Source organism: Borostomias antarcticus, assembly GCF_949987555.1.
Source record: "Borostomias antarcticus genome assembly, contig: scaffold_79, whole genome shotgun sequence".
Classification (NCBI taxonomy): domain Eukaryota; kingdom Metazoa; phylum Chordata; class Actinopteri; order Stomiiformes; family Stomiidae; genus Borostomias; species Borostomias antarcticus.
Window position 1 is genome coordinate 475,863 of NW_028175942.1, and position 25,916 is coordinate 501,778.

Sequence of the window (25,916 nt, forward strand, 5' to 3'; positions counted from 1 at the left end):
CTCTCCCCCCTCTCTCCACCCCCACCCCCTTCTCTCCCCTCCAACAAAGCCAGTGTGTTTCCACACAGGAAGTCCACGAGCTACCAGTAGCTGACCAGAGCCCACAGCCAATCAGTCATGCTTCTTGTTACGAGCAAAACAAGAAGGAGGCTGGAAAACCTCCCATTATCCACGCAAGGCTTCTGGCCAGGGATGACGCAACAGCGTGACATGAGATCTGTTCTAGAGCGACACGGCTCTGCCTCATCCCTGCCTCATCCCTGCCTCTCCTTCTGCCTCAGAAACCCTCACAGGGGATGATGGGAATCAATGCTATCAAGCCTACCAGTTGTAAGCAAGGCTCAGCCCAGGGGTGCCATCAACAAGCTGAACGTCTTATCATGTCAATAGTTATTGAGGGAAGAAAATGTATTATTACTGTACTGGGCCCAAGATGAGATGATTGAGCTATTCATAAAGGCATCAAGCCTGCGTCGCGCCTCGTCGTGATGGGGTCGTTGTGAAGGTTCATGGGTTTTTAAATGAACAAAGCGCCAGGCGAGGGCTGAATGATGTCTGATTGCTTCATCAAGGCCATCAAATGGAGTCTGGGAGGCGTGTGGTAGAACGCTCCGGAACAGGCCGCCTCCAGCGAGAACGGACACAGACAGACAGACAGACAGACACAGACAGACACATACAGCCCTAGTACTCCTCTAGTGTGCCCTAGTGTGCTCTGCACACTCCCTGTTTGCATCCTACCTGACGGGCCGCTCCTACCAGGTGACATGGAGAGGGTCGACGTCGGAATCGCGTAGTCTGACTACGGGGGTTCCACAAGGGTCTGTCCTGGGTCCTCTCCTGTTTTCCCTCTACACTACATCTCTGGGCTCTGTCATTCGCTCGCATGGCTTCTCCTATCACTGCTATGCTGATGACACCCAACTGGTTCTGTCATTTCCCCCTTCTGATACAGAAGTGGAGACACGCATAGCTGGGTGCTTGGCTGACATTTCGGAGTGGATGACGACACATCACCTCAAGCTCAATCTGGACAAGACTGAGCTGTTGTTCCTCCCGGGGAAGGGCTGTCCGCACCGGGACCTGGCCATCACCATTGAAGACACAGTGGTGACCCCGACTCGGACTGCGAGGAATCTGGGTGTGACCCTGGATGACCAACTGTCATTTTCCTCACATGTCACATCCGTCACACGTTCCTGCAGATTCATGCTCTACAACATCAGGAGGATTCGCCCTTTCCTCACTAATGAAACGGCGCAGGTACTCATCCAGGCCCTGGTCATCTCCCGCCTGGACTACTGCAACTCCCTCCTCGCGGGGGCACCGGCGTCAGCCATTAAACCTCTGGAACTTGTCCAGAAAGCTGCTGCTCGCCTGGTGTTCAACCACCCCAAGTTCTCCCACACAACTTCCCTTCTCCGTTCCCTACACTGGCTCCCTGTAGCGGCTCGCATCCAGTTTAAAACTCTGGCGCTAACCTACAGGGCAATGAAAGGAACAGCCCCCTCCTACCTCCAGGCCATGGTCAAACCCTACATCCCCTCCCGACCACTACGCTCTGCTACCTCAGGGCGACTGGTTGCCCCGTCACTCCGAGGCTCCTGCGGTCGATCGACACGGTCACGGCTCTTCTCTGTCCTGGCCCCGCAGTGGTGGAATGAGCTGCCCACTGATGTCAGGACAGCAGAGTCGCTGCCCATCTTTCGTCGCAGGCTCAAAACTCATCTCTTCAAGAAGTACTACAACAATCCTCCCACCTAAGCACTTATTATATTATATTGCACTGTACTTTAGATTGTGATTCTTGCACTTTGCTTCAGCACTAGATTATGCTCTTAGTCACTTGTTTGTTTTAGAAAGAAGATGCACTTGTGAGTTCTGGCAAGTAGTAGTACATTGGCTCTTCCTACGTTAAATGCAATTATTGTTAGTCGCTTTGGATAAAAGCGTCTGCTAAATGACTGTAATGTAATGTAATGTAATGTAGTAGCAGGATCAGACCCCTGGTAGGAGGAATACAGACAGATACATATAGCCCTGGTAGGAGAGACAGACACATACCACATACAGACCAGGGATAGAGAGAGAGATAGAGAGAGAGAGAGAGAGAGAGAGAGAGAGAGAGAGAGAGAGAGAGAAACCCTGCAGTGTAGGATTACCTCCTGGTGAGAGTGGGAGGATTTCGGGCTCTGAGAGACAAGTGCTGGTTAAGTGAGGCCACAGAGCAGGCAGGCAGGCAGGCAGGCAGGCAGATAGATAGATAGATAGATAGATAGATAGATAGATAGATAGATAGATAGATAGATAGATAGATAGATAGATAGATAGATAGATAGATAGATAGATAGATAGATAGATAAATAAATCGATAGATAAATAAATCGATAGATCGATAGATCTGTTAGGGTTATAATCCTGGGTTACGTATGGGTTGGTGTTGTGACCCAGATGTCCAGTGGTGTGGATTTTGGGATTCCCGTGGGTCGGAGGCAAGGGCGTAGGTTTGCGTATGGACGGTCGGGACGTGTCCCTACCAACATTTAGGGAGGCCCAAATTGTCCCTACCAACATTTAAGCAACCTTGTTCGCATTATCTTTGGAGTGCAGATTAGATCATTTAGATGGCCTTCCCATAGTTTGGAAGGATAGAATTGGCCGTACCATTTTGAGTGAGTTAATTTGCATTATGTTCGGAGTTATTACTCCGTTAACTCATGTTTGATTGGCTCATTTGGCTGAGATAGATTGTTGCATTTTCGTTGGATCTGAAGATCAGCAGCCTTACAGACAGACGCTGACAGCAAGCCATACAGTTGTGATTGACAACCGTTTAGATACATCCACCACAATGTCGCCTCCCCCTCAAAAGAGGATCAGGAGCTTTTTCTCCACAACTGTAAGTAACGTTAGCATTAGCTAGCTACTGGTAAACTAAGTATCTAACGTGAGTCATTAGCCACATGAAAACCAGCTAGGTTGGTGCTAGCTAACTTTACCTAAACTAACATCACTTGTTTTTCCATTGTGGGAAATTATCAACTGGTGATATAAGCTGGCTAGCTAGCGAACTGTTGGCTTCTATCATCCTGTATCATTAGGATTGCAGCAGCCATTACATTATTATACATTAGCGGCCCACCAGAGATTTAATTTAATGGGATATCACGGCATCCTCACAACTAATGACCGTTATAGCGCTGCAGATAAGTTCATATATGGAAGGTATTGTGCATTTTATGACTAAAGCATGAAACTTTCTGAATATGATCTATACACACCAAGGATTAATTTCAGACGTGAAACCACTTCAGGAGGGACCTTTTACGGCTGTGGCAGCCATTTTCCAAAATGGCTGCCAAAATGGTGGACGCTTCAGTCTATTTTGACTGCAGGGGGCATAAATAGTGGTGCTGTGGTGCTACAAGCATGAACATTGGGTCACTTAACAAGAAGCCACTTGAAATTTCAAGATGGCGACCATTTTTCAAGATGGCCGTCACCTTAGTGGAGTGGCAGATAAGCTCATATATAAGGTAGGCTATTGTGCATTTTATGACTAAAGCATGAAACTTTCTCTGGTGTTTCTATACACCATGTTTCTACACACCATGAAGTTTGTTTTCAGATGTGGAACCACTTCAAGAGGGACTTCTGGAACATGTCAGAGGTTGAACACATTTGCAAGGTTGCCAACTTTTCAGAAAAGCTGACATTTTTTGGGGGGGCAGCTGTCCTCACATATTTAATATTAATTTTTACCTCCGCCCTGATGACGGCACGTCCCATGGCCATATCGCCATATCTGGAGATGGGAAGTTAACAGGGACGAAGGGTTCAGAATGATGCTCTCAAGCGCTCAAAAATAACTACTAAATTAATTCATGGGCAGAGGTCTGAGCACCATTTGTAGTTGTACTGTAAGAAACATGACCATTTAAACATTTCCCAAGTTTCATAATTTCTAACCCCTCAACCTACAACAGTTTTGTCCACCAGAGGGATCTGATGAGACCTCATTGTCAACAATGCGGTAAACACACTAGCATGACCCAAGACATGGTTCAATATGTGCAGGTTTATTTGGCGATATTGAAATGTCAACTATTATTTAAAAAAAAAAACGAAAAAATAATATTCACATACTCGTATTGTTCAGTTTGTAACCCGTTTTAATTACATTTCCATGTCAATATTATAAAAAATAAAATAAAATTTAGTCTTTAAATACTCGTGTTGTTCAGATTTTAACACTTTTGAATTTTTACCACTCTTCAAATATATTTATTGCCACAAGAATTATCCCAGATTTCAATAATAATCAAGACTACAAGACTAGATGACATTCATCAACACCGTGGCATAAATCTTACAAGGATAAAAAGAACTTAGAATACTGAATAGCAGTAGTGGGATTATACCATCCTGCTCAGGGTTAAAGAACTAGTTACATATACTGCAACCGTTTTTGTTTTACTATGCCATAGGTCTCCTGAGCTGAGTGCTCCTTGTTGTACTGGCCTGTGGCCTTCTTTAAGGCCTTGATGAGCGCTGGGGAGGGCTCCCACTTGAAGCATGGCTCCAGGATAGCCATCTTGATGGTCATGATTGAGGACAGGGTTCCATCTAGGGCCAACCCTGTTTGGCTTTCACTCTCGTTTTTCTGACCACCGCTTGGGTATTTGCGCTTCATTTTTAGTTTTTACCGGCAACGCAATATATGTAGGCTACTGAATTTTAAATTAGCAATGCTTCCCGCTTTGTTTTGAATGCTGCCCAGCCTGCCAATGAGCATTTATGATCAGCCGACTAGCCCTATCACAGATGAGCAAATAATTATTAGAATGATAGCCTACACTTGACGGGGTGCCTTGCAACATATAATGGAAGGGGGCTCGCCCTCTGTGTCCTGTCCCCGTTACGACTTTGGAAATCTAAGAGGCTACAAAATGTAAAGAAAAAAAAATCTAGTGGGGCCTCCTAAACTCCGGGGCTCCCCGCACCGGGGGAGGTGTGGGGGCCTCCGGTACGCCAGTGGTTGTGCAACATATGATGCTGACGCCCGGAGAAAACATTTCTGTTGAAAAGGAGTTTTCACAAGTTGCAGTAGATGTCCTCAAAGATAAGGAAAGGGTAGAGCCAATGAGTAACCTCAACTCCCAACTGAAATCATACGTGCGGTAACCGCTACATTGACATACTTCCTTTTTCAGTACGGCGGCCGTCAAACTAAAAACACACCACTGCATTTATGCCTACAAAGTGAAAAAACGAGTTGATGATGACCCAAATGTGTTCGTGAACTCTGTGAACTCTGACAAGTTCCATAAGTCCCTCTTGAAGTGGTTCCACATCTGAAAACAGACTTCATGATGTGTAGAAACACGGTGTTTAGAAACACTGGAGAAAGTTTCATGCTTTAGTCATAAAATGCACAATACTTATCTGCCGCACTATAACTGTTCCACTAAGGTGGCACCCATCTTGAAAAATGGTCGCCATCTTGAAATTTCAAGTGGCTTCTTGTCAAGTGACCCATGGAGACAGCACATCACAATTTTCATGCTTGTATCACCACAGCACCACTATATATGCCCCCTGCAGTCAAAATAGACTGAAGCGCCCACCATTTTGATGGACATTTTGGAAAATGGCTGCAAAACCCGTAAAAGGTCCCTCCTGAAGTGGTTCTACATTTGAAAAGAATCATTGGGGTGTATAGATCATATGCTGAACGTTTCATGCTTTAGTCATAAAATGCACAATTGTTTGGTTAATCTGCAGCACTATTAGTGTCAGCATACTAGTCGATGGGCTAGCTAGCTATAGCTTTGTCAAACCCAGTCTGTGCTAGACGTGATGCTAATTTTCGCCATATTAAATTCCCATTAACTTATGCTAAAAAACATCAGTGATATTAAAGTCGGAAGTTTTGATTTAAAAATAAATACATTATTTTAGCCTGACAGGGGTTCTTGTTACAATTATAGGGGAAACTGAGTGCTCATAAGGTAATGTTATCTAGAGGCTAGCCAGCCTGTGAGAGCCGTTAAAGGTATAATATGTTATATGTGGATTATTTCCCCCATCTAGTGTCTAAAGATAAGAACTGCAACAACACAATGTATTGGTTGCCAAAATGCCAGAGAATGCACTGTTTCAGTCATACTGTGATAAGATCTTCACTCCGAGAGGAACATAACATTAGTCTAATCAGTAATCACAATCAAGTATTTCAGAGTGCCATGTAATAAGTTACGTTAGATGCTGTAGTGTGGAGATAACGTTAGGTCTGGCTATGCAGATTCCAAGAAAGATAACGATAGCTAGTTAGCTAGATTACCGGTCTAGTAGAAAAGTAGCCATGTCACCATGCGACTTTATCCCATGAAACTCCATAAACTCCGTCCAACGAGCAAAGGCTGGCCCGATATTTGTCCGACTTTTGCTCCTTCTTTGGTCACTGAGCTTTTGAGATTCATATCGCACGGTTTGCCAAGGCTCAGGCAGAGAAGCAGGACGACGAAACTCGTCCATTTTACTAAACGTTTAGCTGAAAAGAGCGAGCGGAAGTGGACAGAAAAGCTGCCGTTTTATAGTCGTGCACACCCTTGATGCTCTATCTATAATGCTGCTAATTCATGGAAGTATAACGTTAGCTGGCTACTGCTAATCTCACAGTGGTGAAGCTAGAATAGTACCTGGCAACCCAGCGCGCAGTACCAACGCTGTAATACTATTGGCTGGTATGATATCAACAGAGTGTCATTGTCGGCCGTCAAAATTTCATAATGTAATAATTTAAGAGAAAATGGTGTTGGAAAAGCAATACTTTTACTCTGCGGCCTTCGCAAAGCCCTATGGATGTATTTTTTTTTTTTAAATGTTTATTTTAATCCACATATAACATATTATACCTTTAACGTTACTTTTATGAGGGCTCAAGTCTGTTTTTCTGTTTTACAAGCCCGTCCCTGTGTAGCCTGTTTTCTTACAGTTTTTAGCTAACGTATACTTGCTAACTAGAATCTCATAATTTTCCTCTCACTATATTGGCCGGAGGGTCATTTAAATAAAGTAGTGTATGTTGAAATACATGTGATTTCTTTTTTCCAACTATGGTATCGAATTGGGTATCCAGGATTGTGGAATTTCTCAATTGGTATTGCCTACTGAATGTCTGGTATTTTGTGACTCCCCTAATGGACAGATATATCAATTTATGAGTTGAATGTCAGTCTAAAAATCCAATGAAAATCTCAATTTTTATCAAATCATTTTTATATATAAAACACAGCAGCAGTCGAGAGAGAGAGAGTGGAGGGATGCAGCAGCAACTGAGAGAGAAAGAGAGAAAGAGAGTGGAGGGATGCAGCAGCAACGAAGAGAGAGAGTGTGGAGGGACGCAGCAGCAACCGAGAAAGAGAGAGAGAGAGAGAGTGGAGGGACGCAGCAGCATTCGAGAGAGAGAGAGAGGAGCGACGCAGCAGCAACCGAGAGAGAGAGAGTGGAGGGACGCAGCAGCAGAAGCAACCGTCATAAATATATGCATATTTAAAGGAGAAGGCTCTTTTTCGACAACCTGGACCTTATTTACGGCATACTGTATTATAAGATGTTTGACTCACCAAGATCATATTAAAGAGGCATGTGAAAACCACAACAATCCCTCACCCTATGGAAGCACAACTAGCAATTCATAAAAATAGATTGATGAAAACAACCGTTTCGCAGCAGAAGATAAATTTTTTAGAAGCTGCATTCTCGGTACCCCGTCCGCTGCCATCACATGGATATACTTGGCTCGCGCTGGATTTTAAATTTCTTCTACAGGCCTCCAAATTACACCAAAGAGCCTTCTCCTTTCCTCTCCCTCTCCTCGTCCCCAGCAAAAATTGTGTATGCAGACTACACTGTTGTATGGTCCCTACCAATGTTGAAACCAAACCTACGCCCTTGGTCGGAGGTCAATTTCACTATTCCTCACGTGATTGGGACGGGAGTGTGAATCATAATTAACAAACCAGAAAATGTTAACGCACTTTTGTTCCTTCATAGTAGTATACTGTAATGGTGGGGTATTAACTGGGAATGTTATAAGTTATGCCTACAGTGTGTTCGGACGTTACCTTCTGTTCGCTGCGGCCGACAATAAAAGCGGACTCAGCTGAGTTTCAGTCTCACTCGTCCTTTTCCTGTTAGCCGTCCATGACGCAGCGCTACAATATGAACGATGAAACTACATTTCCACTAGGGATGCACCGATGCATCGGCCGAACATCGGCATCGGCCGATGTTGGCCTTGTTGACTGCCATCGGCCCATCGGCAAATAAAATGGCATTCACCGATGGTAGTGGCCGATGTTATGTTGCAACAATTACGGCTTTTTTTGTTGCAAAACGTAGCCTACCCAGCTGCAGATTCGGAGGAGATCCGTGACGTAACGCCGCAAACGCACGTGTAGTTTGCTTTCAAATTAAAGTGAAATAAAAATTGCCGTTTTGGAACCAAACACTTCATTTCTTTGTTTCCCTGGCACAAAAGGGGGAATAAAAATAAAATAAAATAAACATCGGCCATCGGCATCGCCCATCTGCCGGATTGTTATTTTTAACATCAGCATCGGCATCGGCCCAGAATTTTGCAATCGGTGCATCCCTAATTTTCACAGGTGAACTGTCCTTTACTGCCAAGTGCCATCTTAACTTACTGGCCAAATGGTGTGACTGAATACAAAACTACAGAAGAACATAACGGGAGTGGGAGTCCTTCTTGACATTTCTTCGGGATTGGGACGGGACAGGACTTTTTTGGGAGTGGCACGAGACAGGAGTGAAAATCCACTCCCGTGTCACCCTCTAGTGTGGGGTGAGTGTAAGAGTGAAACGTGGAGAAGGTGAAACTCACTCCTCAAAGGAACGCTCACACTCCCTCCAAGAGAGACGTCCCTATACTATCCATTATATCTGTATTTTTTGTGCGATTTGTATTTTTATCTCCACTGTGAAGCACTCTGTGCACTGGTACAGTGAAGAACACTATAGAAATAAAGTTTTATTTACTTATTTGCTTACAATTTTTCAGGATGATTGATCTAGGAAAGCAGTTTTGTATTGTTATTATTTTTGTTTATATGTGTGATATTTATTCTCTCGAGTAGCATGTGGAAGGGAACTAAAGCACAAATAAAGTTGAATCAAATTGACCCGGTACCATGCTATGGAAAAACGCCATATAATGCGCAAATTAGCACTTTGCCCGAGTGCAGTCTAGTTTATTTTTCAAATGCTTTACAAAAGTCAAATATCTATTCATGAAACAGTCATTCCATTGCGCTCTGCTTAATTGTATTAAAATGTTTAAAATTTAGATATTAGGCTACCTTTGATGGTTAATATCAATGTTCTAGTTTTAGCCTACTGAAACATTACAGGTTATTAGGCTAGCCTACTCTTCTTCAATTAAACAAAATAAATCATATCTAGATATTTGTTAAGTAATAAGCTATAAAGACAGGCTAAACTACTCAGTTGCCCTGTGAAACAAGTGCAAATTGGCTGCAGCTGAGTGGTTGGGAATCTCCATTTTACACTAGTCTTTTAGTTGGTTGCAAAACCACCGTCTAGTCGTCAGTGAAAATAATCGCTGCGCACATCCCTAGTTACAAAAGTTCAAAATACATGACCAGAGATTTTATGTTTCGCATTTTTTTTGCATTACTGTACCGAAAATGAACCAAACTGTGAAAGCCATGATAAAATAAACCCAAATACTCAGGTAGCAAACAATCTAGCAAGTGTACAATCCCCAAGTAGAAGGCAAAAGATGAACAACAAGGGAATAACTGCCGCATTGCTCAGCTTGTCACCGGTAGATATAAACTATGCAAGGCTACACGTAGGGGTTGAGAACAAATAGTATTCGGTATTTGTTCGTTCACACCAAAGAGTATTCAAAGCCTGTAAAATGGTATTCGGGACAGCTCTAGTACAGAACTGTGATTTTTGTGTACCCTTACACCCCTAGCTAGCTAGTTAGCGAACACCAACCCTGTACAAACCTGTGGCTAAGTGTTCACTTCTGCATCAAGTGGCGCAAAAGAAACAAATCCAGGCACCTCTCTGTGTGTGCTGTGCAATATGAGTAACAAGCAGTAAAATAACTACTAAACACCTCAAACTCTGATCTCTGTGGATTTAGAGAGTAGATGGCTTCCTGAGTGTACTAGACTATACTTTTACTAAGACACAAAACATCATTTTTTGTATGAAGCAAAATTAATTGAGTCAGTGCCCCTCTGGTGGTGGGCTCTGGTAAAACATGTGCAGGATTCACGCACATACAGGTGTTGATCTAAAGTCCCGTCCCTTTGACTTTGTCAGGGTGTGGGACAAAAACAGCTATTTAACTCGCTATTGGTTAATAGGCTAGAAGTTACTAATGGTTAATAGGCTAGCTAATGGTTACTATGTCCTGACAGACCAGTCAGCCTGGTACACAACAACACAGGAAGTTAGACATTAACAGAGGTATGCACCAACACCACTGCTCTGAGAATAAAATACTATAGTACTACAGTTTTCATTCAGAGACTCAAACACTGCCCCCCTCCACCTTACTGGAGCTGATCAATATTTACTTTATTTACAGGAGAAACTCGGTGTATGAGCGTTCTTTAATGTTTGTGTTCCTATCCAGCGGCTTCAAACCCTGTAAATGATTAATCAATGGCCTTCCATTTGAACCTCATAAGCACACACACACACACACACACACACACACACACACACACACACACACACACACACACACACCACTGAGGGTGATATTACTGTATCTTCAACAAGGTTGCCCTCCACCTCTCATCAATTGCAGTGCTCCCTTCAAACTGACCCATAAACTAATTTAAAACGGTCAAACACTGATTAGGATAGAGTATGTAAATATAAGAGCAGAAAACTGCAAAAAGATGGTCTGTTAAGAAAACGGACACACACACACACACTCGCGCACACACACTAGGAAACAAAAAATCACATCACATCCTGAGATAAAGAAGGACAGTAAATCAGTGTACTTCCGAAGGTCAAAGGTTAAGAGGTTAGAAGCCAAAGGGATGGCTGTTACACTGCCAATATGAATCATGTCCCCGGGAGACAGAAGCAACTGAGCTCTCTCTCCAGACTACTCTTAGACCAGACTCATTTTAGACCAGACTATTCCTACACAAGACTACTCCTAGACCAGTCTCATCCCAGACTAATTCTAGACCAGACTATTCCTACACCAGGCTACTCCTAGATAGGGCTGTAGGATTGTATCGATACAACGATGCATCGCGGTACATAGTCTCGCGATACTGTATCGATCTTTCAGCCCGGAGTATCGATACAGCCGGGCGCTGTAAAATTTTTAAAAAAAAATATATATATATATATATATAAAAAAAAATCCAGTTTAAAAAGCATATTCTACAATATTAAGTTAAAAAAGCATACATATAAATAATTTTGAAAAACCATAAATACTACAATGTTGACAGTTTAAAAAGCATGGATATCAAATGTAAAATATTTATTAGCTAGCTCTCTGTCCAGTCATTGAGTTTGAGTTATCTATATAGTGCATTTGAGCCATTCAGTTTTCAGTCTTGAACACTTAAAATCTTTCAGTAAATGATGTGTGTATCGCAATACGTATCGTATCGTATCGTATTGTATCGTGACCTCTGTATCGTGATACGTATCGAATCGTGACCTGTGTATCGTGATGCGTATCGTATCGCGAAATCCAAGATGATATACAGCCCTACTCCTAGACCAGGATAATCCCAGACTAATTCTAGACCAGATTACTCCTAGACCAGGCTAATGCCAGACTAATTCTAGACCAGACTACTCCTACACCAGGCTACTCCTAGGACAGGCTTATCACAGACTAATTCTAGACCAGACTACTCCTAGACCAGGCTAATCCCAGACTACTCCTAGACCAGGCTAATCCCAGACTAGTTCTAGACAAGACTACTCCTAGACCAGACTACTCCTAGACCAGGCTAATCCCAGACTACTCCTAGACCAGGCTAATCCCAGACTAGTTCTAGACAAGACTACTCCTAGACCAGACTACTCCTAGACCAGGCTAATCCCAGACTACAACTAGACCAGGCTAATCCCAGACTACAACTAGACCAGGCTAATCCCAGACTACTCCTAGACCAGGCTAATACCAGACTAATTCTAGACCAGACTACTCCTAGACCAGACTAAACCCAGACTACTCCTAGACCAGGCTAATCCATGCCTAATTCTAGACCAGACTAATCCCAGACTACTCCTAGACCAGGCTAATCCATGACTAATTCTAGACCAGACTAATCCTAGACCAGACTAATCCCAGACTACTTTTAGACCAGACTGCTCCTAGACCAGACTACTCCTAGACCAGACTACTCCTAGACCAGACTACTCCTAGACCAGACTAATACCAGACTACTCCTAGACCAGACTACTCCTAGACCAGACTACTCCTAGACCAGACTAATACCAGACTACTCCTAGACCAGACTACTCCTAGACCAGACTACTCCTAGACCAGACTAATCCCAGACTACTCCTAGACCAGGCTAATCCCAGACTACTCCTAGACCAGACTACTCCTAGACCAGACTACTCCTAGACCAGACTACTCCTAGACCAGGCTAATCCCAGACTACTACCAGACTACTCCTAGACCAGACTACTCCTAGACCAGACTACTCCTAGACCAGACTAAACCCAGACTACTCCTAGACCAGACTACTCCTAGACCAGACTACTCCTAGACCAGACTACTCCTAGACCAGACTAATACCAGACTACTCCTAGACCAGACTAATACCAGACTGCTCCTAGACCAGACTACTCCTAGACCAGACTACTCCTAGACCAGACTACTCCTAGACCAGACTAATACCAGACTACTCCTAGACCAGACTAATACCAGACTACTCCTAGACCAGACTAATACCAGACTACTCCTAGACCAGACTACTCCTAGACCAGACTACTCCTAGACCAGACTAATCCCAGACTACTCCTAGACCAGACTACTCCTAGACCAGACTACTCCTAGACCAGACTACTCCTAGACCAGACTAATACCAGACTACTCCTAGACCAGACTAATACCAGACTGCTCCTAGACCAGACTACTCCTAGACCAGACTACTCCTAGACCAGACTACTCCTAGACCAGACTAATTCTAGACCAGACTGCTCCTAGACCAGACTAATCCCAGACTACTCCTAGACCAGACTACTCCTAGACCAGACTACTCCTAGACCAGACTACTCCTAGACCAGACTAATCCTAGATCAGACTAATCCCAGACTACTCCTAGACCAGACTACTCCTAGATCAGACTAATCCTAGATCAGACTAATCCCAGACTACTCCTAGACCAGACTACTCCTAGACCAGACTACTCCTAGACCAGACTAATTCTAGACCAGACTACTCCTAGACCAGACTAATCCCAGACTACTCCTAGACCAGACTACTCCTAGACCAGACTACTCCTAGACCAGACTAATCCTAGATCAGACTAATCCCAGATTACTCCTAGACCAGACTACTCCTAGATCAGACTAATCCTAGATCAGACTAATCCCAGACTACTCCTAGACCAGACTACTCCTAGACCAGACTACTCCTAGACCCAGACCAGACCAGATAATACAGTACTTCTCAGTATTATTACTCACACACACCTTTGGATTATATAGGCAAGTGGAGGAAAAACTCGCACATAAACCAGTCTTAAATTAGACAGCAGAGGCAAGCCTAGAAGAAAAACAGGCTTGGATTAGATCAGCAAACCCAGGAAAACACAATATCCAATCAATATAGAGCCAGGTAGCACAGTATCCAATCTCTTCTTCCGGGATGTGCTGCTACCAATACCAATATCTAGACAGATTTAGTTTTGGGCCATAAATGTAATTGCATCACATCATAGTAGGGGAGAGCGGGAGATTTGTGCCATTGATTGATTGACAGATTTGATGTTCAAGGTTTCATGATTATTGTGTCTGGACAATTACAGACAAGTTTTAAAAAATCGCATGTGTTAGTGCTTTAGGAAGCTGCAATATGAGACTATACTGTTAGCATGATGTTGGCTCTTAACTGCTGGATGATACAATATTCTTATTGTGGAGTAATTTGTGCCAAAAGGCCTGGGTTAAATTGTGCCATTTCCCCCCCCAAGTATGTCTATGGGGGGGTGGTCTTCATGGTGTCACATGATTTGCAATACAAGCTTAGCCACTATGCCAAATGGCTTCAATACCCAGAGCTGTTCCTGGGGGCTTGATTTGAATAGAGCAGTGATAGAGGTACAGAATGGGACGTCCATAGCCAGTGGCAAGGGACATAAAGATCTGCAAAGTGATACATTGAGAATAGAGAGAACAGGACATGCTAATTAAGTATGTACATAACTCTCTACATACGTCTGGGAAGTTCCTAACCCTGAGTCAAGCTCTATTGTACTTTATACTGTAGGCTAGGCCTTGATGAAGAAATGTGTCTTTACAGTTGTCTTAATAATAAAAATAAAACCTTTAAGTAATTTGGTATTGAATTGGTCTTGCTTCGATATAACATTATATGAGGTGAAAATGTTCTGTTTTACTGCAACGGCGCAATTTACCCGCACTTATCATCTCCCATGGTACAACTTACCCCTCATCAGAAAAAGTTGTGCCAAGAGACCACTTTTTGGGGAAAGTCATATTTTGAAAACTGTTTATTTTGGATCCAAAGTAATTCATCATCATCATCATCATCACATCACATTACTTTGGATCCAAAGTAATTATTCCCAGAAATGCACCACATTCTGAAATATATGTACATATTTTAGTTGAAGACTTTACTGTCATGCCCTCAATTTAAATACGCCTCAAATAAGAACCGGCACAACTCACCCCGCTCTCCTCTAAGCTAACCTAACCTACTAGCAGAACAATATTGTAGTAATGTAAGGTATGGTGTCTTGCTTGCTCTCTCCTCTCTTTCTCAGACTCTCTCTCTGTCTCTAAAGGACTGTCTTTCACCGCCAGCGAAAGTCACTTAATCAGAGATCTAATCTCATCAGTATAACTGAGGTGAATGAGTGGAAGACTTCTGGGTTCCCTTTTTATGAATGGTGGAGTAGGACCTGTAACGAAAGGGCTCTTCAGGTCACACACCATAAACACAACTATCTAACTGAATAAAACACATTAGCATCAGCATCATTTACCAATTTGGCAATGTTTTGACTCAGATCAAACCTACATAATCCAATCTGCATATTAGTGGTGCTGTTATGGGTGTTGGGCTACAGGGGGAGTATCTGGGGGTGTCTGAGGCAGGGACATCCCTCACTCAACCCCTGTCCTAGGGGTGTCTGAGGCAGGGACATCCCTCACTCAACCCCTGTCCTAGGGGTGTCTGGGGCAGGGACATCCCTCACTCAACCCCTGTCCTGGGGGTGTCTGAGGCAGGGACATCCCTCACTCAACCCCTGTCCTAGGGGTGTCTGAGGCAGGGACATCCCTCACCCAACCCCTGTCCTAGGGGTGTCTGAGGTGGGGACATCCCTCACTCAACCCCTGTCCTGGGGGTGTCTGGGGCAGGGACATCCCTCACTCAACCCCTGTCCTAGGGGTGTCTGAGGTGGGGACATCCCTCACTCAACCCCTGTCCTGGGGGTGTCTGAGGCAGGGACATCCCTCACCCAACCCCTGTCCTAGGGGTGTCTGAGGTGGGGACATCCCTCACCCAACCCCTGTCCTAGGGGTGTCTGAGGTGGGGACATCCCTCACTCAACCCCTGTCCTGGGGGTGTCTGGGGCAGGGACATCCCTCACTCAACCCCTGTCCTAGGGGTGTCTGAGGCAGGGACATCCCTCACCCAACCCCTGTCCTGGGGGTGTCTGGGGCAGGGACATCCTCCTCCTCCCAGCCCCTGTCCAGCCCTGGCCAGACTGGGCCCCCTGGGCGATGGACGTGGGGCCTCACATTCAGGGAACAGACCTGTCCATCATATAGAACAAAGGGCCGCCTAACATTTGAAAAGGACGAGAGGGACAGCCTTGACATTTAATATGGACAAATATTCCCCTCAGCAGGCAATAACTGCTGTCTTTTTCCTCCATTTTGGAGGCCATAACTGTCATCCCAGCCATTCACAGAGCAGGACGCTGACCATACAGACATTCACACACACACTGTCCGCTTCAGAGCAGGACGCTGACCATACAGACATTCACACACACACTGTCCGCTTCAGAGCAGGACGCTGACCATACAGACATTCACACACACACTGTCCGCTTCAGAGCAGGACGCTGACCATACAGACATTCACACACACACTGTCCGCTTCAGAGCAGGACGCTGACCATACAGACATTCACACACACACTGTCCGCTTCAGAGCAGGACGCTGACCATACAGACATTCACACACACACTGTCCGCTTCAGGCAGTGACTGATGGTAATTCGGGCATGAATGACATGAACTACACGCAGCTAAACGTGAAGCTTTTATAACAATATTTAGCAGGTATTATACAAATATCACGTGTCACTTAATTTGCATGGTTAAGATAAAAAAAAATGTATAGTCGTTTAATTGCTTTTAAAGATGCAATGGAAAAAATAAGAGGATTTAAATGATGTAAAGTAGCCTATTAGAAGTAGCATACGCAAAGAGAAAGGCGCTTACATCAAAACACTAATCATGCAGATTAAAAGTAAATCCACACAATGTGGGCCTGGAGGAATGCATGCGTTGTTTATTGGCTTTAGTATTGTGAGTGAAGCGTGGAAGTATATCTGATATCTTTCACATCTTTTCGCTGCCAAGGATAGGCTACGCAAAGAGTGAGTTGCACTGCAAAACAAGGTCGACACTGACCACAATAAACGAGGCTACAGCACGTGGCTACTGTACAATATCACATTGTTATGATACTAAGCTCATAGCTCACAGTGTTTAAACCTCTACTCTCAACAACGCATGCCGTGCAAAACCCTCTGAAAGCGGACCAGCACATTCGCGCCCCTGCACATTTTGGACAGTACAAATGTCTCAAATGCCAATGACATACACAAGGCTACATAAAACATGTTAACGGAGAACGGAGCTCCTAAAAGTGGTTTAGACGCAGGAGAATATGAGACGGTCAACTTCATGGCTATCAGGGAGCTGGATGGTGCGTCTAGTTGCAGACACTCATTTTGGCAACTGCTCAATGGAAACGGTAAATGCGACCTCCGTCCTCTCCTACAAGGTGTTCCCAGCAGCGGAGCCTCAAATCAAAGGAAACACTCACCCATTAAAGCGTTTAGGAATAGTATCCCCAAAAAGCATGGAACAAGGCAGCACCTTCTGGTCGCCATTTAGGCTAATCACTTTGTAAAGAATCCGATACTTGAAGAATGCAGCGTGAGTCAAAAGAAGATGGGAAAATGCATTTATCCAACTAGATCTTCATGATCGGAGCTACAACAATTGGTGGTTCGCTGGGGTCGAACATGCTTGCGCCATTTTGCACATTTATCAGGAATCTGTCAGCATCTCGCGCTCTCTCCTCCTCTGTATCCCAAAGCCCCGGTCTCTCTCTCTATGCCCCTCTCCTCCCCTCGCTCTCTCTCTCTCTCTCTCTCTCTCTCACACACACACACACACACACACACACACACACACACACACACACACACACACACACACACACACACACACACACACAGCTATTCACGCTCTATCCTTTACCATAACCCCCTTTCCCCTCCCCATTCGCCGATTCTTTGCTCTGGGAACAAAAGAGCCTGGACCGCTGCGCTCCTCAGAAGACATGCGAGTCGCACGGAGCCGGTTCCTCTCGGTTAGACTGTTAGAAATTGTATAGGTATCGTGTCATTGTGGTCAAACGGATCATTAGCCGTGGAAGATATTACATTGGATTCTAGCATAACATTTAATTGGATATTTCGTTATTCCAAGGGTTTGTCAGGCATAGTAATAGCTAAATGAAACAACCACAAATTAAATCAAATGATATATGGAAAAATGGGAAACGATGGGCAATAAACCTTGTGAAGTCTACGCTCCACATCACCCGTGGTCCGTCCAGCAGAGCACGCTAGGTCGACCGAGCCTACAGGACAGGGCAGGGGGGACATCTAGCGGTAGAGGGGGCATTGCGTTGTTACAACTAGGGAATAGCCTAGCCTACCCTGCAATCATGGCAATAGTCCTAAACCTTTTGTCTATGTTCAATGTATTTATAAAAATAAAAAGGTTAAACCAATGCCTGCATGTTTTGGGGGCGATCAGAACGTGTGACGGGGGTGGGCAGATCCAAAGCAGAAATAAAGCCACATGTGAGGTACAGATGTGTTATGTTTGGTTTGACTCTACCTCCCCCTTGTGGCAATTTGCTTAAACTATCGGGTGCACCTGACCTGTCTACACGATAGGATATGCAAACTCAAGACTACCTGTGAATTTCAGTCTTGTGGATATTGTGTGGTGTGTGATTAATCGTGATAGTGGACATAAGGTAACTTTCCTCTGTCTTTAATCTGCTGTATATTTGAAATAATGTTGGCTCTAAATCTTTGAAATTGAACTAGAACTTAAAGGACAATGCTCGTTTTTGACAACCTGGACCTTATTTACGACATATTATAAGACGTTTGACTCACCGAGATCACTTTGGTGTAGTTCGGAGGCCTGTAGAAGAAATGTAAAATCCAGCGCGAGCCAGTATATCCATGTAATGGCGGTGGTGGGGGCACTGAGAATGCAGTTTCTAAAAATCTATTTTCTGCCGCGAAACGGTTGTTTTCATCAATCTGTCTTGATGAATCGCTAGTTGTGCTTACATAGAGCATAACTGTTGTGGTTTTCACATGCCATGATCTTTCGAAACGTCTTTCGAAACGAAATAGCTTCCTCACTTGCTCCAGCACTAATGCGCACAGCGCGCAATCATTGCTCCAGCACGCTGTGCGCATGCGTGCTGGAGCAAGTGAGGAAGCTATTTCGTTTCTAAAGACGTTTCGAAAGATCATGGCATGTGAAAACCACAACAGTTATGCTCTATGTAAGCACAACTAGCGATTCATCAAGACAGATTGATGAAAATAACCGTTTCGCGGCAGAACCATTTCAGTCGCTGTACAACGAGCAGCGCTGAAATTGAACTCTGAATCTCCGCGAATATCAACGTTCGTCAACAGTCTACCATCACTGTTTTAACAGGAGCGGAGGCGCGCTACACCCTGCATCAAACCGAGCGACCATCTTCCCTTCTTCAAGCCAAACAAAGCCTCTGGACGCATCGCTTTCCAACACACTACCCGTAAGGTTACCATCCAGCATCCTCTTTTGATGTGGTGTGATGCCATGTGTTGTTTAAGCTTAGAGGATTTAGGATAGGCTGTGATAATCTATGACATCATTTGTTTCATTTCTACTGTTTTCATATTGACACATTTTGTTTTTCCATCTATTATTGAACTGTTTTCATATTATTTTTTATAATTGATTAGAATAACTTCAATAAATATTATTAAGCTTTGATCACATCCTAGCGTCATCACATGATCATTAGGTCACTTGATTGAGTCAAGACCTTTTATTGTGTGTCTGTGTATTTAATAAAGCATTTCCAAAAAGTTTGAGTCATGGATTGTGTATTACCTAATACTGTTAAGTGCTACATTTAGTCGTTCCGATATTATTATTGGCTTTCAGGTCTGCCTACACTTAGCCTATTTAAGAACCATGGTACAGTTTACTTCTAAAGGCCAATACTCAACTGTGCTGATCATATATTCATATTAATAATATATATCAAGATCATATAGTACAGGCAGGCCTATTAACACAGCTATTTATTTATTGACAACACTTAATGCTACCTGCTGACTCAATCAATATGTCCAGATAAGCCACTTGGTCTAGCTGTCTGTACACCCATCAGCCCAAAGGCTAGGCTAGACCTGGTCTAGTTCATGGATGCCTGGATGCTACCCTTGAATATACCACCTGGGAGAACAGAATACACTATTCACTCTTTGGAGTTGAAACAATTGTGACCTTTTTAAACCCTCAAAGGTGCCTTGGTCAAATTAGCCCGCTTGGTCAAATTAGCCCCTTTGGTTAAATTAGCCCGCTTGGGGGCTGAAGCTAGAGTCTAGGCATTTTCAAGCATGCGTGTTTCAACAATTCCTTCACGGACCTCAGTGAATCAGTCCTGACATTCACTCATGTAGGCTGGCCTCCACGGGCCCAGCAAAAAAACAACAACTAGATAATATCTAAGACACCGAGGATCTTAGAGCAAGTAGGCTACAAATAATTTAGATTGACTCACCGTCAGGCATTTATTTACAAAACGTACCATGCAGGAAGGGCAGGAACAGGAAACGGTATTACCATTTACCAGGTCATCTAGCTGAATCAGCAAGGCCAGCCCAAGCTTTTTGGGAGCCCTAAATAAAAATGATATATGCCGCCCCCCCGCAACCAAAAAATGAAATAATAAAATAAAATGTTTTGGTTGAAAACCATGTTCGGGGTTATGCACATATTTACCAACCTTGAGATCTTAAAAATAGGGAGGATTACTAAACAAAATCAGGGGAACCCGAACCCAAAGGTTCCAAGGTGAATTATGCCCCCTTGGTGTCCACACACATATGAAAGGATTTCACATGAAGACAACTCAAAATCTCCCCTATAAACTTTAAGCAACCGCATTCACATAAAAACTGATTTGAGGCCCTGTCACACTGGTTAAAGGAAAATGCTCGTTTTTGACAACCTGGACCTTATTTACGACATATTATAAGAAGTTTGACTCACCGAGATCACTTTTGTGTTGTTCGGAGGCCTGTAGAAGAAATTTAAAATCCAGCGCGAGCCAGTATATCCATGTAATGGCGGCGGACGGGGCAACGGGAATGCAGTTTCTCAAAATCCATTTTCGGCCGCTAAACGGTTGTTTTCATCAATCAGATTGGATGAATCGACAGTTGAGATTCCTCAACGCGAGGCATTGTTTCGGTTTTCAAATACGGGGTCTGTAGCCTCTGTAATATGATCTTTACACGCCTTTCCCCACTTGCTCCAGCACGCATGCGCACAGGCCAGCGCGCAGACTGGCTATTCTCCGGCTCACATTCTCTGCTCGTAGACCATCATCGGTCCATCTCTCGTGCAAAGTTGCAAACTTGAAAGCTAGCGGACTGTTCCGGACTGGGGCATAGGCAGTCTGCAGACAGCGGACTGATGGAGAGAACTTCATCAGAATAACAGTCTTCCCATCAGAATAACAGTCTTCCCATCAGAATAACAGTCTTCCCATTAGAATAACAGTCTTCCCATCAGAATAACAGTCTTCCCATCAGAATAACAGTCTCCCCATCAGAATAACAGTCTTCCCATCAGAATAACAGTCTCTCAAATCGGTCTAGACCATAGCGCCAGCTTGGCCCTCGAGTGCTTCAGCATGTGTATCTTCAGGTTCTTCCGGATCCTGTAGCGTTTCCCGCAGAGGACGCAGCGGTACGGTTTCTCCCCCGTGTGGAACCTGTCGTGGTTCCTCAGCTTGACGACGCTGCGGAACCGTTTGCCGCAGCGCTCGCAGCCGTGGGGCCTCTCACCGCTGTGGATCTGCAGGTGCAGCTTCAGGCTCCTCTTCAGGGCGAAGGCGTGGTGGCACTGGGCGCAGGCGTGGGGCCTCTCACCGCTGTGGATCTGCAGGTGCAGCTTCAGGCTCCTCTTCAGGGCGAAGGCGTGGTGGCACTGGGCGCAGGCGTGGGGCCTCTCACCGCTGTGGATCTGCAGGTGCAGCTTCAGGCTCCTCTTCAGGGCGAAGGCGCGGTGGCACTGGGCGCAGGCGTGCGGCCGCTCGCCCATGTGGAAGAGGCGGTGGCGGCGCAGCGTCCGCTTGTTGCGTAAGAGCTTGCCGCAGAGGCGGCAGACGAGGCAGCGGCGGCGGCGGCGGCGGAGGACGTGCCGTATGTCCGCCAGCCGGACGGAGCACGGACGCATTTTGTGTCCTTGCAATGGTTTACGTGAGGTCACTGAGGTAAGAGGCTGTGTATCTTGTTCACTCAAGTGTTCAGCAAGCGAGGTTAAGGTCAGTTCGTCCTTGCACTGGTCAAGGACAGAGGATGTGTTGTCTGGGTGTATCGTCTGGGTGTGCTTGTCCTCGGAGGGTAATATCATTTCTTCTGGGAGGAAGTGGCATACTGGTTCTTCGCTTCCTGAATCACACATAGGCAAAGATAGGGATTATTAGGATGTGAGTTCTAGAGCCTGAATGTGAAATTTTAGAACCTCTTGTGAGTTTTACAACATGAGTGAGTTTGAGAACCAAACAGTCCAAATAATGATTGGAGCATTTGGTTTCATTTCACTGTGTAAGAAAATTCAAGGGCACGTAAAGGCCAAGTAAGTATTTGAAAATAGTATAACCCATGACATAAATATACACACACACACAATTCCCCCTTTGGGTGTTAGGGAGGGAGGGATGGGTAGATGGATGGATAAAGATAGAAAGAAATAGATAGATTCTCTCTATATATCTTCCTATCTATCTATCTTAGGGGTGCCCAGACCGATCGGCCAGCAAACGGAATCCTCAGATATTCAGTAAAACTATGAGATTGGGGAGTTCCGATCATGCTTTCTAGTCGCCGATCACGACAACCGATCGATGACGGCCAAGTCACTGTCGCCTTAATCTAAAGCCTGTTGGAGCTACGATACGATACGATACGATAGCCTTTATTGATCCCCAAGGGGGATGCTGTGGAACTACTACAATGTGCGCAAGACACATGTAACACATGACACCTGCAATGTATGCCAGGACAAAATAGCCTAATGGGGGAAGCAAGGTAAAAAAAAGTTTCAACACAAAACACACACAGTCTCTCCCACACACTCCGACTCTCTCTCGTCCTGTCCCCAGAGCGCGTGTAGCTCCGTTGGAAACTGAGGCAGGACACGACGTTTGCAAACATATTGCAAACGGTCTGAAAGGTAGTTTGCGGTGAACAGAAATAGATGCTGGACTGAGGGAAATGTGATCTCAGATGAGGATTTCAATTCACTTGCAACTAACGTTAAGTTGTAGCGCGCTATGTAGAGCGGAGTCACTGGAATGCATCCAGCCCGCTGGCCTCCACCACACAAGAACCACCCGGCCGCCGGTCCTTCCCCTGCAGGGATGGACTTACCCAGACCGGCGTGGGTGAGGCTTAATCGTCTCCGGGGATGGTGCTGAGGAACAAACCACGATCAGACCACGTCATCCAGGACTGTCCGATATATGGGACACCCAACGGAATGCGTGGCTTGACGGTCATGGATGACCAAATGGTGACGTGGCACCTGGAGGTGTGCCTGGACATATAGCCTGGGTGACCCCCTGGGGTAATGGACGAATCAACCAACCTACCCAAACGAAGGAGAACAACTGGAATGTAACTCACTTCTCTGGCTCGGATAGTGTGCATGCGGTCACTACTCCAGTTCTACTCCAGAATCTCATTAAATCATGTTGTGCGACCTAGAACGCACGCACATGTTATTTACATAATGATCCAAGTAAATATTGAGGTAGAGAAAATAAAATGTGGATGGGAGGCCTACTTTGGACTCAATTCAATGGATGAAATGTTCAAACTGTACTTCTATACCAGCTGTTATAACAAACAAAAAAAGATTGGTATCAGAAGTGTATCGGCAGATATTGCTCATAGACGGTGATCGGTATCTGCCCCAAAAAAACGTGATCGGGGCATCCCTAATACAATCAATCTCTCTCTCTCTCTCTCTCTATATATATATATATATATATATATATATATATATCCATCCATCCATCCATCCATCCAAGCCCTAGGATCAAGCTCCACATTGAGCACAGCTCGTATCATGTACAGTACGTGACGAACGTGCATGATTACCTCGTGGCAGCAGGCTGACCAGGTCGCTACTGCTCTCCTCTTTCAAGACACCAAGCTGTAACACCTCCGGGTCCATGTCTGCACACAAAAGAGGCATATCATAGCTAGCTACATACTGTAGGCTGCAAGTCCAAAGTGCTTTCATGGAAGCAGATTTGTAAGCCGTTACATGAATATCCTCTGACCTCTTTGACAGAGACATCTAGAACAGTTCTTTCTGGCCTTGTTGCAATGCCTTCTGGTTCATCTTCAGATTGAGATACAACTGGATAAAGGAAAACTGTTCAGTGCCTGACAAATATAAGGATACCGACAGCGCTAGCGAATAACAAGCTAGCTATAGTATTATGGTGCGTTCGTTTATAACTGGGAGGTGGCAAATTGCGACTTGCTACGGAATTATTAAATAAGACACCGCATGAACTCGCACTTCCTCGTCGCAAATTCGGATATGTTTCTCAGCCCCCTCGAATGCACTAGATATAACTAGGTAACTGTGATATAATGGTATATAGCTCGAATGCACACAGGTCGGAGGTAGGTATTTTGCCACTTGCGACTTGCCACCAGATTGCTCATGCCTGCCTGCCTCCCTGCAGTACTGGCTCAGGTGCGCCGCACCTCATTCTGCTCGCCAAAATATCCACCGAGCCATATGGCCTCGGAAACAATGTTTATATCGCTATCACAGTCGAATGGATTTGTTGACACCCACCACATGTATCTCCATGCTGTGCCTGTGACACGTGTGCGCTTGCTTTGACATGTGGGCCGAGTGATGTTCTCAACGCGTTGGTCAGTCTACGTTCTAGCACCATCTGGCCCTCTGCCACTCTCAACTCAAGCGGCAACGTGTTTTGATCAGTAAAGTTACCCGCAGTGCCTTTGAAAATGTGCGTTATTTCTTTGACTGCAACATTCAGGAGAATGTCCAGCACTAACTTCACCTGTGTTTGGAAAATGTTTACGTATTCGCAGTCACCCATTGCGAAATCTCGCAAAACCTAGGTCCAAATTCTAGCTTCTCGGGGATCCAGATTCCAACAAACACTATGTTTAGTGAGCTTCCGCCAGAGCCAAATAAACAAGCTCTCAGCTTGGCCTGAAAGGACAGGACGATACTAGGGCACGAGTTGTTGGTTTGTTTGTTCGTTTGCTTGTTTGTTTGTTTGTTGCCTCCAAGTGAGCTGTCAATCACATCAGGGCTGGTGACCAACCTCTGCTGTTGGAAAAGGGCATCTGTTTGTTTGTGTGTGTGTGTGTGTGTGTGTGTGTGTGTGTGTGTGTGTGTGTGTGTGTGTGTGTGTGTGTGTGTGAGAGAGTGTGTGTGTGTGTGTGTGTGTGTGTGTGTGTGTGTGTGTGTGTGTGTGTGTGTCCACAGACGTGCACACTTCTCACTTTACATTGTCTGTACAGAGCCACCACACTCACAGATCTGCTTTCACAACCTCATCTTCCTCACACACACAAACACGCACACAATGCACACACACACGCACACACACACATACACACCCACACACACACACACACACACACACACACACACACACACACACACACACACACACACACACACACACAATTCTACTTCATCCAGAATTAAGGATGATCCCAAAGGAAAGAGAAAAAAGGATGCAAGAAAGTGTGTGTGAGGGAGAGAGAGAGAGAGGGTGAGGGAGAGAGAGAGGGAGAGAGAGAGACAGAGAGATAGAGAGAGAGAGGGAGAGAGAGAGAAAGAGAGGGAGAGAGAGAGAGAGGGAGAGAGAGAGAGAGAGAGAGAGAGGGAGAGAGATAGAGAGAGAGAGAGAGAGAGAGAGAGGGAGAGAGAGAGACAGAGAGAGAGAGAGAGAGAGAGAGAGAGGGAGAGATAGAGAGAAATAG

At 44.9% G+C, this 25,916-nt stretch overlaps 1 protein-coding gene across 1 annotated transcript in view; it reads left to right on the plus strand.

Moving 5' to 3' along the window:
- Positions 1–23,427: 23,427 nt before the first annotated feature.
- Positions 23,428–25,916, plus strand: part of LOC311329008 (lysyl oxidase homolog 2A-like) — a gene marked incomplete at both ends in the record, with an annotated part of 50,604 nt that continues 48,115 nt past the window's right edge. The window contains one exon of the mRNA XM_084462895.1: positions 23,428–23,460. Within this exon, the coding sequence (XP_084319021.1) occupies positions 23,428–23,460 (33 nt within the window). The remainder of the gene's footprint in view (positions 23,461–25,916) is intronic.